The 15,337-nt window shown below is 26.5% G+C and overlaps 1 protein-coding gene across 7 annotated transcripts in view; it reads left to right on the top strand.

Annotated features, from left to right (window-relative positions):
• The window catches only part of LOC123260897 (papilin), an 80,913-nt gene that overhangs the window by 36,413 nt on the left and 29,163 nt on the right, over positions 1 to 15,337 (top strand). For all 7 annotated transcript variants that reach the window (XM_044722317.1, XM_044722308.1, XM_044722291.1 and 4 more), the window contains exon 2: positions 12,541 to 12,601. In XM_044722317.1, the coding sequence (XP_044578252.1) occupies positions 12,541 to 12,601 (61 nt within the window). The remainder of the gene's footprint in view (positions 1 to 12,540; positions 12,602 to 15,337) is intronic.

Here is a 15,337-nt window from a genome sequence, read left to right as displayed (position 1 = left end):
GGAACTTCTTAAGTTGAAGACATCATGAACTTTGAAGTAAAAATTGTCTCTTAAGTTAAAAATGTAATCTTCGAAGAAATTTATCCTCTTTATTGATAAATAAATGAGTCAATCGCAAAAGCAATAGCTTTTCATTAGTATGTAAATTCTATATGCAAAAACACGAACTTTTAATAGGAGTAATAAATTATCGAATCATCTGATAACTAAATTATTATCACGAGTCATTAATTAGTCTCAGTAATATAACTAAATTCACGACGGCGTTATGAATAGATACGATAAGTGATTGAAGAGCGGTAATAAGAAAAAAATAATCGATTGAGAGTCAGCGGGCCAGTTTTTCATCGTAATAATATTATTACAGAATCAAAGAACCTCCAATCATGATTTACATATTTAAAAGTTATGATTGATGAGTTTTAGAACGGAAATTAATTTCTATAAATTGGCAGTAAAAAACATACTTTTAATTAAGTATTTACTTTTATTCACGTAAATTTTTATTTTTTACTTAAAAAAAATTTTAGTAGAAAAAAATTTTTCTATAAATAATATCTACATTGAGTAAAATAATTTTTAGTTGCAGGTAAGTGCATTTACTGAGTAAAAGTTCGATAGAATTGAGTAAACATTTGTTTGAATCAAATGTGTATCTATTCAATTTATCAGTTTACTTTTGATTCGATAAAATTCTTCACATCACGTTTACTTGCAATGAAAAGTTTTTCTCTCAGAGATACATCCGGTTGAAAATGATCGAACATTCTTTAATTTTTTTTATCTAGAGAAATTATTTTATAATCAAAATTTTGAAATGAAAAAAAAAAAAAAAAAAAAAAAACAACCATTTTCACAGCGAGAAGTTGAAAATCTAAAGTGAGTTTTTCAATGCTACATGTTGAAGGTTATGACGAAACAAATGACTTGAAAACGCAACTCATTTGGCCCAATTACGGATACAAGGATATGCGGGGGATGAGATAAAATCTCATTGGCATCCGGGAAATATGCGTTATCTAAACGGACATTAGTTTGTGTATCTAAACCTACGCAATTGTATACTAGTATACTAGTATTTTTAAATTTATTGTATATTCCATTTAGTACGAGGCTAAACATTATTTATTATAAAAATTGATAATTAATCGTTGATAATAATCTATAAAATTAAAAGAATGAGGAAAATTTTATTTCCAGCGTATTTATATTATAAAATTATCTTTTTTTCAGTTAAATATAATACCTTTGAAAAGGTTTTGACCTGAATTGTGCTTTTTCAAAGTTTCATACGCTTTTCAGCGATAGTTAATTTATTATGATCTTTTCAGGGTAGTTCTAAATAAATTTAAATTTCGTGCTAGATAAAATTTATTTATTTTGTTTTGTGAATGTGAATGTGGTTATACATAAAATAGTAACTCATATAATTAAGAGAAAACGGAAAATTTTATCACAGGTATATCTTTATTTATAATATGGATTCCTGAAGTTCAATTTAGTATTATTAAAAAAATCGTAACCTGAATTTAAATCTTTTTCACGAATATATACGTTTTTTCATGCCAGTCAATTTTTTATGTGAAGTTTTTGACGAAGTTTTAAATAGTAGGTTGGTTGTTAAGTTTGTTCCGTTATATTTTCTATTTAATTATTGGTAATTGATCCTGTTATACACTGAAAAAAAAATTAACTAGATTAAAAAAAAATCTTGAATGAAGAAAATGATTTTAAACAGCCTTATCGTCTTGATTTAAGTAGAAATATTCTTAAACTGAGAAGCTTTTCTTAACCTAAGTATATTTTACTTTGTTCAAGAATTTTTATCTTGAATCAAGTTAATTTTTTTTCAGTGTAGCAATATGATTTTTTTAATTTGTTCAATATGCACAAAAATGATAGATATTATGATTTAAAATATATAAAAATTATTACGCCAAAATTCTTTTATTCATAAATCGTAATTCTCGATATTAATTTTGATACTGCAGATTGCGAGTTGATAATTACTCAGTTAGTCTGCGAAAAAAAAAACAGTGATTTTATCTCTTGCCAAAAAAAAATTTCTTTCATTATATTAATAACAATTTTTTTATAAAGTAACTGATCATAATTTTTATCTTCAGTGTCGGATCCAATTGAAAATTTATTTTTAATATCAACTAAGCCGATAAAATAAAATAGGTAGCCCATTTTTCTATATATATATATATGGATCAGTATGATGTAAGCCACGAAAAAACGTACGTGATGTTATTTTAAACCTAAAATTATCTCGTATATACATTTTAAAAATTCATTTACGATAAAACTGAAGGATTGATGTTATTTATACTACCAGCGAATTCAATGTTTACACAAAAAAAAATTTATTAGATTTTATGGTATTCTCAACGAGTAAAAAATTTAAAAAATTTAGGGCATTTGTGTGAATACCATTCAAAGTAAATTATTTATTGACAATTTATTTGAAATCCAATTTATTTTTAAGTGTTATATTTTATGCATTAATTGCTGGCTATTGTGTAGAGTCCTGCCATGGCAGTCGAATGAAATAAACGAATGCAAAGTAAAAAAAAAATACAACGAACTGTATATAAATTTACTTAAAAAACAAAAAGAGAAATAATTTAGTGTTTTTAGTTTGGTAAGGGAAAAATCCAAAGTGACTTGAACTATAACGTTGAATAATCTAGAATGTACGTCACGTAGCTTTACCTCGAGGGTTTCATACGGTAAGAAAAAAAATCTTGTTGAAGTAGGTAAAATGAGAGAAAAAGAGAAAGAAAATTGCAAGAGCAAAATACTGTCAAGGCAAATATGATTTTTAAATTATTCCAAACTATGAGACTGTATTTGACGTTTTAAAAAATGACATCATTGCTATAACTACGTAGTTCATATGAGAAAATATATAAAATGTGTGGTGAGAGCAAGACACGTATACCAACGTAATGTAACATATGCTGAATTAACAAGTTAAAAATACCTATTACTTCAAAGCATACCATCAAAATTGATTTGATCAGTGTCGCGAATATCAATGAGAGACAAGTTAAATATTACCCCAACTAACTGACTGGAACGTGATTTGATCTTCCGTTTAAAGATTATACTTTCGAAATATAAAATACAATTTATTTTATCATTGATAAAATTGTTAAAAAATTAATTTTTTGTGAAATATAAACAATCACAAATTAAAAATATCATAAATCATAAGTACCATTGTTTTCAAACCAAATAATCATTTTGTGTTAATGAAAAGTCAATCAATAAATTTATAATTATGTCTAGGTGATAAATTGATGTGCAGAATGAATAAATAGATAAATAAATGAATAGGGGTGATTTATTAGGGAATAAACTAACATATGGGTACTAATTGAGAGACTCAAAGATGAAATGGAACAAGTGCTCTGAATCGTAATTTTAGAACACTATAAACAAATGTTATGTATGATGGAAGGTATGTGTTACAATATTGATGTTTCATACTTGAAAATATTTGGCATAGTCATAAAAAAGAGATGATCGCAAAAAATTCTGAGCAAACTACCAACGATTCAATCTGGTATTTTTTTTAGTTCAATAGTTGAAGTTATTTATTGGGTAACCAAACGTACGTTAATTTTTTTTTTTTTTTTTTTTTTTGATAACTTTTTACTCGTGATGCAAATGATTTCTTACGGAAGGAACATGATTCATAAATTTCAATTTGATGGTTAAATAAAACTGAAATTTTTCGATGAGAAAAAAAAAAGGGTAATATTTATCGTACAAGGCCAAAGTAAACCCAATTTACGGTTCCCGAGTAAATATGGTAACTTCAAACATTTTAATAAGCCATTTCACTCTGTTTTCATTAAATCAATAATTATATCAACCACCAAACTAAATATATGATTTGAAAGGTAATATTATATTTTTAAATAATAATCGCCGTTGATAGGGTATACGAAAAAAATTTTTAACAAATAAAATAAAATAAGAAACAGGAAGTATTCTTTCAAATTATGATTTTTTATGATGAAAAATCATTTTTGATGTATATTTCATTGTAAGAAAATAAAATTGTATGGAAATATTTATAACTTTTTACCCTTTTTCTAACAATCATTCAAATTTTAAATTGTGCGGCAGTTTTGAACGGCAAAACTGATGCTTGGTATTATATTGTAATAGCTGTAAAAAATTTTAACGACATAGGGATTATACGGAAATTATATGATGACTGTAAAATTTTTTAAAATGTCACCTACGTGGTGCAGCGGTTATACTGCTATTCTTCCCTGTAACTCGGATATAAAATTATAATTTACGATGAATTTTATGTACTATGCTTCAATAAAAATATATCTTAACGATTTCGTCTGTTATGCTCCTTCAAAATCAAAAGATTCCTTGAATTCCGTCTAGACGTGTATTTTAAATTTTATAAACTAAATAAATTTTTATTAGAAACTTACACAAAATAGTAAGCTGCACCATTTTTTTTTTTTTTTTAATGAAAGCTATAATAATAATAATAATAGTAACAGAATTATAACTCTAGTAAAGAGCAAGTAAATTTTTTTTACTGGAGTTTATTATTGTAAATGTACTAATAAAAATTTGAAATGAAGAACTTGAATTAAATTCAAAAAATAATTTGAAGCTCGTGTAAATCAAAATTTATATAAGACGTCCTCTGTTCAGCGTTGAAGTTTCCTGAATTTCTAGTGCACACAAAGTTGGGTTCACGTTCCGCCCAGTTAGTCGCGTTGTTTATGGGACTGTCACCCGCAGGTATTTGCGATCGTATACCGGATATAATACGGTTGAGGGTCATCCGGAAGCAAAGAAGAGATTACAAGGAAATTCGAAATGCTTTTTCATATCCAGTTTTTCCTTCAAAGTTTGTATTGATTTCACAAAATCATTTATCTCTTGGAATGCGTGTCCTTAAATTTCTTATCATAAATGTGTACGCTAAAGAATTCAAGTAAATACATGTTTTTTTTTTTTTTTCTTTTTTTTCAATGTAGTCATTGTCAAAGTAATGTCGATTCCATTTCGATCTATACAACAAAAAATGTTTTTGAAGAGATCATAGATAATACACTGATAAAAAAATTAGCTTGATTTAAGAGAAAAAATTTTAAACCAAGAAAATTATTTTGAAGAGTTTCAGCGTCTTACATTGAGTAAAAAATTTTAAATTGCACTAATAGATGAATTTGTTAGTATTCAATTAGATAATATTTGATAGTGTTCAATAATTTTGTTTAGGTACTGTTAATTGATAATTTTTTAACATTAGATGATTTATTAAATGTTTATTAACAGTTATCAAATCATTAACTGTTAATAAGTATTTTTTGACTATTAAATATATGTTCATTAACTGTTAATGAAAATTTGTTTAGAGTCTTTAAAAAAAAATGAGTATACAAATTTTTTTTATACTTTTTCATGGCCCCATAACTTCAATAGATAATATAAATCTATTAGATTAGGTAAATTAATAGTTTTCTTCAAAAAAAATTGTAAAAATGAATTGAGTTATAAAACAAAGTTTTTAATAAATCATAATTTTTTTTTTTTTTTGTGAAAATGATTAGAATATCAAATTGTTGCTAGAAAAGATTGTAACATCATTTGTTATCTTATAACCAAGACGCATTAACTCCAAAAAACATTAACTTCCTATAAATATTTTTCTTGATTCAAGTTAATTTTTTTATCAATATATAAGAAGTCATCAATCAAAATTTTCTTCTTAATGTCAAAAATCAAAACTTTAAGATAAAAAATTTATTATCTTAAAATATTCACTCCCCGAAAGGTTTTTATAAATGCAATAAATAAAATTTCTGTTAGGGTGAATTTTACAAAAATAAAAAACGATCTCTCCTTATTCACTTGAGGGTTAATCCACGTAGAGAGTACGACATTTGAAAAATTTATTTATTTTTATTTGACATACAATAAAGCTCAATGTCACATTAGAATCCGACATTGATAAATAAAATGTCATCAAATGTTTGATGACCGGATTGGGTGGGTGAAAGCTTACTAGCTTAGTTTTATATTGTATGTGTGTTAAGCAGTAAATCGACAAACTTTAAACTTGAAATGTTTAAAACAAAAATAAATAAAAGAGTATATATGTAGGACGGTCTAGACGTGTATCCTAAGAAGAAGATCTAAGCCCGGTGAATGTGATGCTAAAACCCTTGACGAAATATTCTGGGTCCTTTACGTCTTGTAAATGTCGGGACGCCGTTTGAATAGCGTGCCCACAACCGATTACTTTCCGCCCGTGCCGTTTTTTTGCTGTTCAATCGCGGCTAGACGGCTCCGCTCGCGCGCATTTTTCATTTTGCCTTTATTTTTTTTTTTTTATTCCTGCTTAAAGTTCTGCTTCTTCTTTTCATTTTTGTTACTCCGTACTCCATTCAGATCTCAAATAAAACAAAAGTCTGTTACTTGTTACTTTATCGTTACACTAGTGCACAAAGTCACCTTCTTATATTAAAGATTCATTTTTTAATGAAAAGCGACTTTTCTTCTTGTTTGGTTATTCTAGTTTTACGTTTCTTTGGATAGATGCTGAGATGTACTCATTAACCCGCTATAATTATAATTAATTGTAAAAAAAGTAATATTAAAAAGATGGCTCGGTAAATAAATTACGGGGTTCAATGTCCTCATTCAAATCCCATGGTATTGTTATCATGATTTACTGAAATCGAAAATAAAATAATAGAGCTCTTATTTAAATGAGCAGGAGCTTTATAAACGTTGTCTCTGGGTAACAAAACCGTATAACAGCTAAAACTAAAGATAAAAACAATAAAACCTTTACAGTCAACTCATAAGTATGCGGGATGAAAAATCTCAACAAAAAAATATAATACTGTACCATTGATTCACGGGCGTTGGAAATTTTTTATCCATGCATAACAGTACAGCTCTATCTCTGCTATCCCTCAATAGTGATAAGTGATAACTATTCTTATTTTGTTTTTATGACAGTTTTTCCATCATCTGCTATTTTTTTTAATAAATATCACGGCTGTTGTTATAAATGACAACTGAAACGTAAATTATGATCACCACTGTTTTTCAAATTATTTTCCTCATTATCGAAACATAGCAGATATTGCCGAGTTTGTTTATTATTCATATATAAATTCAAATGTTATAATATTGCAAAGATTAATTAAGAAAATGCAATCGCATGGCTTAATGGGATTACAAAATCAATTTTTTTGTTCGATTGTAGAGTAATTAATTTATAAGCTTTGACTAATAAAGTTGTTGTAATTTTGTCGTATTGATTTTAGTTAAATTGAAAGTACATTGCTAAATTCATATCGGTACTCGTAATTAATCATTAGAAGAGCTTAGTAAGCTTTAAAATTAGATTATAGAATCCCATTACATAATAATAGTATCAATATAACTATTGATCATTTTAATGTTATCCCTATATCTATGTACACTAATGGCAGTTCAATTGGGTTTGGCTTTCAATAATGTTACCATCAACCCCTAATATCACTATGTGGTTTCGTACGTGGTTTATAAATAACCCTTCGATTTACCAAACTATTATAGTCCTATAGTTAGGCTTCATTAATCATAATATTGTTTTTGAATTTCCTGCAAGCGATTGGCTGGTAATTTTAAAGAAAAACTTGTTATCATATCATTCATAAAATTTTTCTTACGTAATATTTCTTTAGGGTCCATTGAAAACAACTGTGACGTTAGTATAGCATCTTATCAAAGTTTTTATTATGAACTTATGAAGAATCTTTCATAGTAAATTTGAATAATATTAATTTTTTATACAAAATCGTTCATTTTTCCTGATATATTCTTAGTCGAACTTTTGCGTTGAGAGTTTCGTTTATAAAAAAAATTCCATATCACCTTAATTTTTTACGCATAAAAAAATCACAAAATTTTGCTTATAAATTTATTTTTATTCAAAAATATGTGAGTCTTTTTTTAATTTGATCAAAAAAATACAATGTTCATTTTCTTATATGAATAACAAACATATGATTTAATTTCATTGGAGATAATTCTGATATATTCTTCATGATAGGTGGTGTAAAATTTTCTAGTCGTGCTGTAGTAATTATTGTCATTATTTAAAAAAAAAAAATTTATAATAATATATTACAACACACATAACATCAACATGAATCATCTGAATTATATATTTTAATTTTTTGCTTACCATATTTTTTTTAGGTTTTATGACACTTGGTACATGCACCAAAAGCTTCGGTAATTGATAATCGAGCGGATCATAAGTCTTAAAAGTAAATTCGTATTTTTAATTCAACCAAATAAATTACACCCGAGTTCTCTCGAATATATCCACTGAGAGCCTGAAATTAGAGGGCAGGTACTTTGACAATTATTTATTTTTTTCAGATTCAGCATTTTATTTTGACCAGTCGAAAATAATGAAAGTGTATAGTAGAGCCGAAAGAATTATAATTTATATACCGTAATTTGCATAATAAATCCATTATTTTGTATAAGCAGTGTTTGATGAATTAATTTAACAATTTATAGATAGAATTATTATAACACCGAAAAATTTAACTACCATGTGTTTTATTAATTTTTCAGCGAACTTATAAATATTTAGGCGGTAAATAAAACCTAAAAAAAATAAAATGATCTAATAGAATAAACAGTTGTCACAATAAAAAATACAGTAGTATATATTTAAAAAGAAAAAATTAACAAAAATAAAACAAAAGTAATGATCAAACATTCCATAGAGTTGCATGTAGAACGATTTAACTCACGCCATTAAATTATATCGTCGAGCATCTGGTCAACGCTTTTCTTCACTTCTTATTCTATTGCTCCGTCTCTTTCTTGTGTCTTTCGACTTGTCCTGTTCTTTTTTTTTTCACTTCTTCCTTTTCTTTTCTTCTCTTTTGTTCTGTTTCTTTAGTCGAATTTTTTTAGTCATGTTGGTACACACGCTAAAAAAGAAAGGATAAAAACGCGGGAGCGTAAAGTGGACCCGCAACGTGGGAGATGTCGGAAAGAAAAGAAAAACAAATTCGAAGCAAAAAAGTATTTGTTACAAAAAAATTTTATTTACATTTTAGATGAAACTACATAAGTGAATTTTTATTGTTATTATTAAATAACTGAATCAAAACTTTAGGAATATTAAATGATATTTACTTATAATTACATTTCCCAATATGTATAGTATATATTGGAGTTTAATTTCAAGTATGAAGACTAACGAGATCCACCTGACGCTGGGAGGTCTCTCCGTTACTGATATAAATGTTCTATACTCAGTATAACCGCTACACTAGTACCGACTCTAACGTCCTGCCACACTGGCCAACTCTTGGTATACAACCCTCCGAGGATTTACATATTCATAGGGTAGCTCTGAAACTCTCTTCGCCACTGCTGCTACTCTGGTTAAATCTCCATAGTCACTGAGCATTCTGTTCGATGTTATATATTGTTGCAATTCTGATAATAAATATTGCACTATCGATAAATATTATTTAGACTTTTTCATTGTTACACAAATTTCATTTAAATCTAATCTACTTTTGCTTTTTTTCTTGAGCTTATGGCCAAACTATAAAACTCTGCGTTATATTTTTATTTTATTTGACAAATAGATTACAAAAATACTGTTGATGGTAGTACTAAAGTTTATAATCGTCCATATATATAGAATTATTAAAACCACTATCCATTTTGTCGAAAATTACTTTTCCATTGTTTTGAAAAAAACGTGGAGTACACTTGTATTAATCATTTCTACACTGAAAAAAAACTTCTATTAAAAAAAATTTTCTTTACACAAGAATATACATTCTCAAAAATGATCAAAAAAGTATTTTCTTATTGTTTGAAGAATTGGTCAAATTAATTCAAATAATTTTTATTTAATTCAAGTAAAGCTATTCATTTATAAATAGTATAATAAAAGCAAATATTGATACTCTTTTACCAAGAAATTAATAAATTAAATGATTAATTTCAACAAATTCTTGAGTTAATTAATTCTTGTATAGACGAAATTTTTTTCATTTTCTCAGAATACTAATATTAAAATGCTTAAATGATAGATGATAGTAAAAGGAATTATTTTTTTTTTAATTTACAATTTTGCGGTAATTTTTTTTTTGTATTTTTGAGTCATAATAAAGTCTTATAACGTAATTAAATAGTAAGATACCTTCGAAGTCAAAACACATTTTTAGTTCTAAAAAATTGAATTTTTGAGTAAACATTTCTATTAATAGAGCTAAGCAGAATTTTAAAGCGATCTGATTATTTTTTAGCTAACTATACCATTGGTTTTTAAAATTATCCTATTTCCTATCTCAAAACCTTCTTCATAGTTATTTTTGGATCTGTATTCAGTTAGACGAGTAGAATTTTCTAATTTCTGACTATGAGCTAGTATGTAAAATTAATTAAACTCAAGCAGCTTCTTGAATTGAACCAATTTTTAAATTTCTTTTAAACTAATTCTACAATTGACTTGAATAAAAAACTAGCGCTTTAATTTCTTCATAATTTTCATAATTATCTTCACTAAGATTTAATTAGTTTTCCATTCTAGCTGCATATTAATAACTCTAAAAACTTATCTTGGTATCCGAATAACAAAAAATTAAAAAATTATTTTAAGAATTTTTAATTAATTATCCATATTATTAACTTCCATGTACATTATTTCAACATTCTTTATCATTTTTAGCTCAAAGCATAAAATAGTGTGCTTTTTTAATACTGGTTATAAAATTCGATGATAGAATATTCAGTGTTACGAAAAAGAGGATATTAATAAAAAAGTTTTAATTGAAATTTTAAGCATGTAAAAAGTAATATAAGATAATAGCAATAAAATACAATAAAAAGAATTATTGTAAAGATTGCCAGTGATTTAAGCAATAAATTCTTTTAGCAATAAATGCTCACAAGTTTAGAGTATATTCTTGCTTTTAATATATATATATATATATATATATATATATATATATATATATATATATATATATATATATATATATAAAACACGCCTCAGACACTCGGGAGAATCGAATGGGCAATGTTCCAAAAACACGAAACTACATCCACATGGATTGTCCAGATTGAAACAACTTAAAGTTATTCAATTTTCTCTAGCGTCAGGTTATGATGTTTAACTCGTAACTTATTACCAAAAACAAGATCTCGACCTCACAGCACGCACTTGAATTGATTTTATCAACTTTTATATTTATAATTTCATCTTAAATATCTTATCCTGAATATTAACAAATTTGCATAATAAATGAACTTATCAGAGTAAGCGGTAAAATTTATAAATAAAACAAAACTCAAAAATGCAAATTTATCAGGGTAATAATCATAATAATTTAAAATTATTATCCAACCGTAGGAAATAATTGGAGTTAAATAAAAAGTACGGTTAATTGAGTTTAAAATACCATGCGGATCTGCTCGTTAAATTTAAAAATAATTTATAGGTTTAGTTATAAATTATTCAACCTATTGACCTCGGAAATATTATTCAAACGGTATAGTAGAGAGAATTATGGAAAACGATTCATAATTTAAATGTTTTCTCCTTAATATTCACTTTCAATTCGTGTCAATACTCTTGTTTTCATAAAATTTCTTATTTACATAACTGCAAAGGTAAATCACTATGACTACATGATTAGAAATCTAAGGACACTTAGAAGATTCATACTAATGGTTTTATTTTTAATAAAATATTTTTTAACGTTAGATGATTTAATAAATATTTATTAACAATTAATAAGTGTTCTTTTTCTCCAGAAAAATATTTATTAAGAGTTTAAAATAATTACACTTAATAAATGAATAAATTGTTTCTAAATAAATCAATTTATTAACAGTTAATAAATTCTTTTATCCGTGTTCATTTTTGGAAGCATATTAGTGCATTAAACAATTAAAAGGATGAGTTAATACAAGCTTATTCCATCTTCTTCATTTCACGAGGGTAAAGCACAATTTCTTCAAGATGCGTGATATAAAAGTAAAATTTTATTTTAAACTTCTGTAGGCGTAAAAAAATATTTAATGTACATCAATGTTTACTTAAGAAATCTAAATATATTTGTTTCTTCCTCTAGACAAAATCTATTGATTTTCAATAATTCAAGAGTCAGCAACAAAGTTCACATAGATAAATTTAACTGAGATTTACATTGAATCGAATACGTTGGTATCTATGTGTCTTCTATACATCGTTTGTGACTAGATGCCTGTGTCAATATTAGCTTAATAAAGCTTGTGTGAATCTGCGCGAAACTATACACATATACAAACACCTCTGCGTCTGAAGCTAATAATGTTTGCTCAATACCCAGAGCTTAAAAAAGATTTCATTATTTTTTTATTTTACAACTTGTGCTTTTATGTTAATTATCTGAAATAAAAATAAAAAAATTTTGTAGTTTCTAATTCACGAAAAAAATCTAAAGTCATTAATGTTTATTGCAGGTCGTTGGTGCTACTACTATCAATAACAGCGTGTCAAATTGCAGACGTAGCAGGAAGATTCGTAAGTTTATATAATACATACCTTTATTTCTTACTTGTATGAATATATGATATAAAATTATTGTTAATTCTATCCAGTAGATAAGCTCGAGAGCCAATGCTGTTATAAATAATAAATATTAACACACAACAAGGAAGAAAATAAAGTTTTTATTGTAATCAACCGTATGTCTCTAGTAGCATTATGCGAAAGGGTTCGGAGGTGGATACTTAGGTTGTGACCTTGAAAGAGTTAAATCGCGAGAGCGAGAGAGAAAGAAAAATATTTAATGAAAAAAGAAAGAAGCATGTCTCCAGGGCCCAAACGAGTCCCGGCGGCATTCCTTTAACTTTTATTGCTTTCTCGCTTAGACGCCAATAAGCTGTACGGTAGATTCAGGTTTCTTCGTTCTCTGCCATCCCTTTTTACCTTTCCTCCTCATTCTCATTTTCTTTTTATTTAGAAAATATTCATTGTTGAGATGATGATTAATCTTTTTCAATAAGAATAACATTATATAATGGACAAAAAATAACAGAAATTTTAATGAGAATCTGGTGTTTAATTGTCAGGACTTTATTATTATAAATAGTATTTTACTTCAATGACTTCATTTGTACTGAAAAAAAAACAACATGTTTTTTTCCTGGGCGTATAAAAATTCTTGTAATACATGGGTGATAATTTAGTCTTTGTAAAAAATTATGTTATTTTTTTTTACTTGGCAGATTTTTTTTTAAATTGTTTCTTAGAATTTTTTTATGAAAAAATTTTTCTTCAAAATAATTCAATTTTTTTTTTTATAAAATTATTTGGTTATTTATTTTTTGTGCGGAAAATTTTCTTTTCGGTACACAAAAATGAAATAATTAGAAATCAATTCAAAGATTTAGTAAGAAATGTTTTAAGTTGTCCCTAAAAAAAAATCATTTCAATTTTTCTTTAGTAAAAGTAAAAAAAAAATTGTCTCAAAAGTCTTTCAAAAACTAAAAATAGCATTTTTTTCTAAATCAATAGATAAATATTGAATCATTAATTTTATCTGAAGTACTAAAGAAAACAAATTCTTTCTTTGAACTTGATAAATTTTCAAAAGTGAGTAATCAAAATATATAACGTATCACATAGAATGACTAAATAAATATATATGTATATTTGTATATTTGTATATTTGTATATTAGATGAGTAGTATTAAATGGAAAAACAAACTCAAAATATTTACGAAAGGTTTTCTAGGATTTGAGGAAAATGATTTGCAGTTTCGTAGAGAAGTCCTCAGAGAGGACATTGCACTTCCTTGACACGTGATCGCAGACGAGGCATTAGCATGAATTAGACGGACTTATAATACTATACAAAGACGTAGAAAGGATAACTAAACCAGTATAAGTCCTCACTAAGCTTTGCCATACATACAATAATACTCGTAGAATTATATACCCAGAAACAGAACTTGTAACTATGAGAATAAAAGCGAGGTCACTGGCTCACCCTGAAAGTGACCTCTCGTTTAGTTTCGTAATTTAGCCTCCGGCAAACCACATACTCTGCTTTGGATAAGACTATGTAAACAAATTATACCTATGTATTTGTATATAAATTCAAAGAAAACAACTTTGTATCCAAATAAATTCAGCAAGCTTCAAAATAATCGTAGCCTCGTGAAAGAAATTTAAAAAAGTGGTTGACTGTTCAATTTAATGCAAACAAAGAAATCTAAATATAGTAACAGTGAAAAAAAAATTCGGGTCGTAACATTGTTTTTATATAACTTTTATGCACTGCATTAAAATTGCGCCCCGAGCTTTTATTTTTTCGCTGCGTCGTTATTTAATTAATTGTTTTTTTTTTTGTTTTTTACGTTCAGTTCGGAGTTACAGCTATTTTTAGTATCAATATTAACTTTCGGTTAATGGAGTATCAATTTAGAAACGCCCGAACGTTCCGTTAATTGATTTATTACTTTAGTAAAAAAATTATTTTACTCTATTAAAAAAGAAATAAAAATACTTCTAAAAGTTAAAATATACAAAAGCCGCTTTATTTATATTTTACCAGAGCGCACTGTCATAATATACTTGCAAAGTAAAATTTCACATGACTACCTTAATTTTGAATAAGTGACCATTCAGTTGCAAATTCTAAACTTACAAACAGTGTGAGTTTAATAAAAGCTCAGGAAAACCATCCCTGTATAGGAATATAAAATTATATGTACTCTTCACGCTCTACGAATTATTATAATTGTATACCTTCCACTTGTGAAACAGTAGATGAATAATAGACTAAAAAAAATTATGGCAACGTACATTGCTCTTAAAAACATTGAAATAAAAACCTAAGCTATAAATAATGATAATTTTATACCTTGAATTTTAATAATAAATTATTTCTGTTGTTTAATTCTGATTTGTATTATGTAGAGTATGTGTAAGTGAATTATGCATTTGCGAATGGCAAGCCTTCTAAGCACTTAAGAGAATTATGTAACTATTTATTAGCAGATTTTGAAGGTATGCTTAAATTGAGTCGAATGTTTGACCTCGATTCGGATGAATAAAAATAATATATAGAGGAGTCCGAAGTATGTAGAAGAAATTTTTTTAAACATGGTAGTTTTTTGGTATCTGATAGAAGAGAAAACAGTTAATAGATCAAATAGATTATTGTACGGTTAAAGAATTAAAGAATTCGATATTTTATTTCATTAAAATCTTTTTAGAACCCCGGAAAAAATGAAAAAATTTTTTGATTAT

The sequence above is a fragment of the Cotesia glomerata genome, linkage group LG1 (genome assembly GCF_020080835.1).
Source record: "Cotesia glomerata isolate CgM1 linkage group LG1, MPM_Cglom_v2.3, whole genome shotgun sequence".
Lineage (NCBI taxonomy): Eukaryota > Metazoa > Arthropoda > Insecta > Hymenoptera > Braconidae > Cotesia > Cotesia glomerata.
Note: the sequence above shows the minus strand (reverse complement) of the source record. Positions and strands in the feature narration are given on the sequence as shown.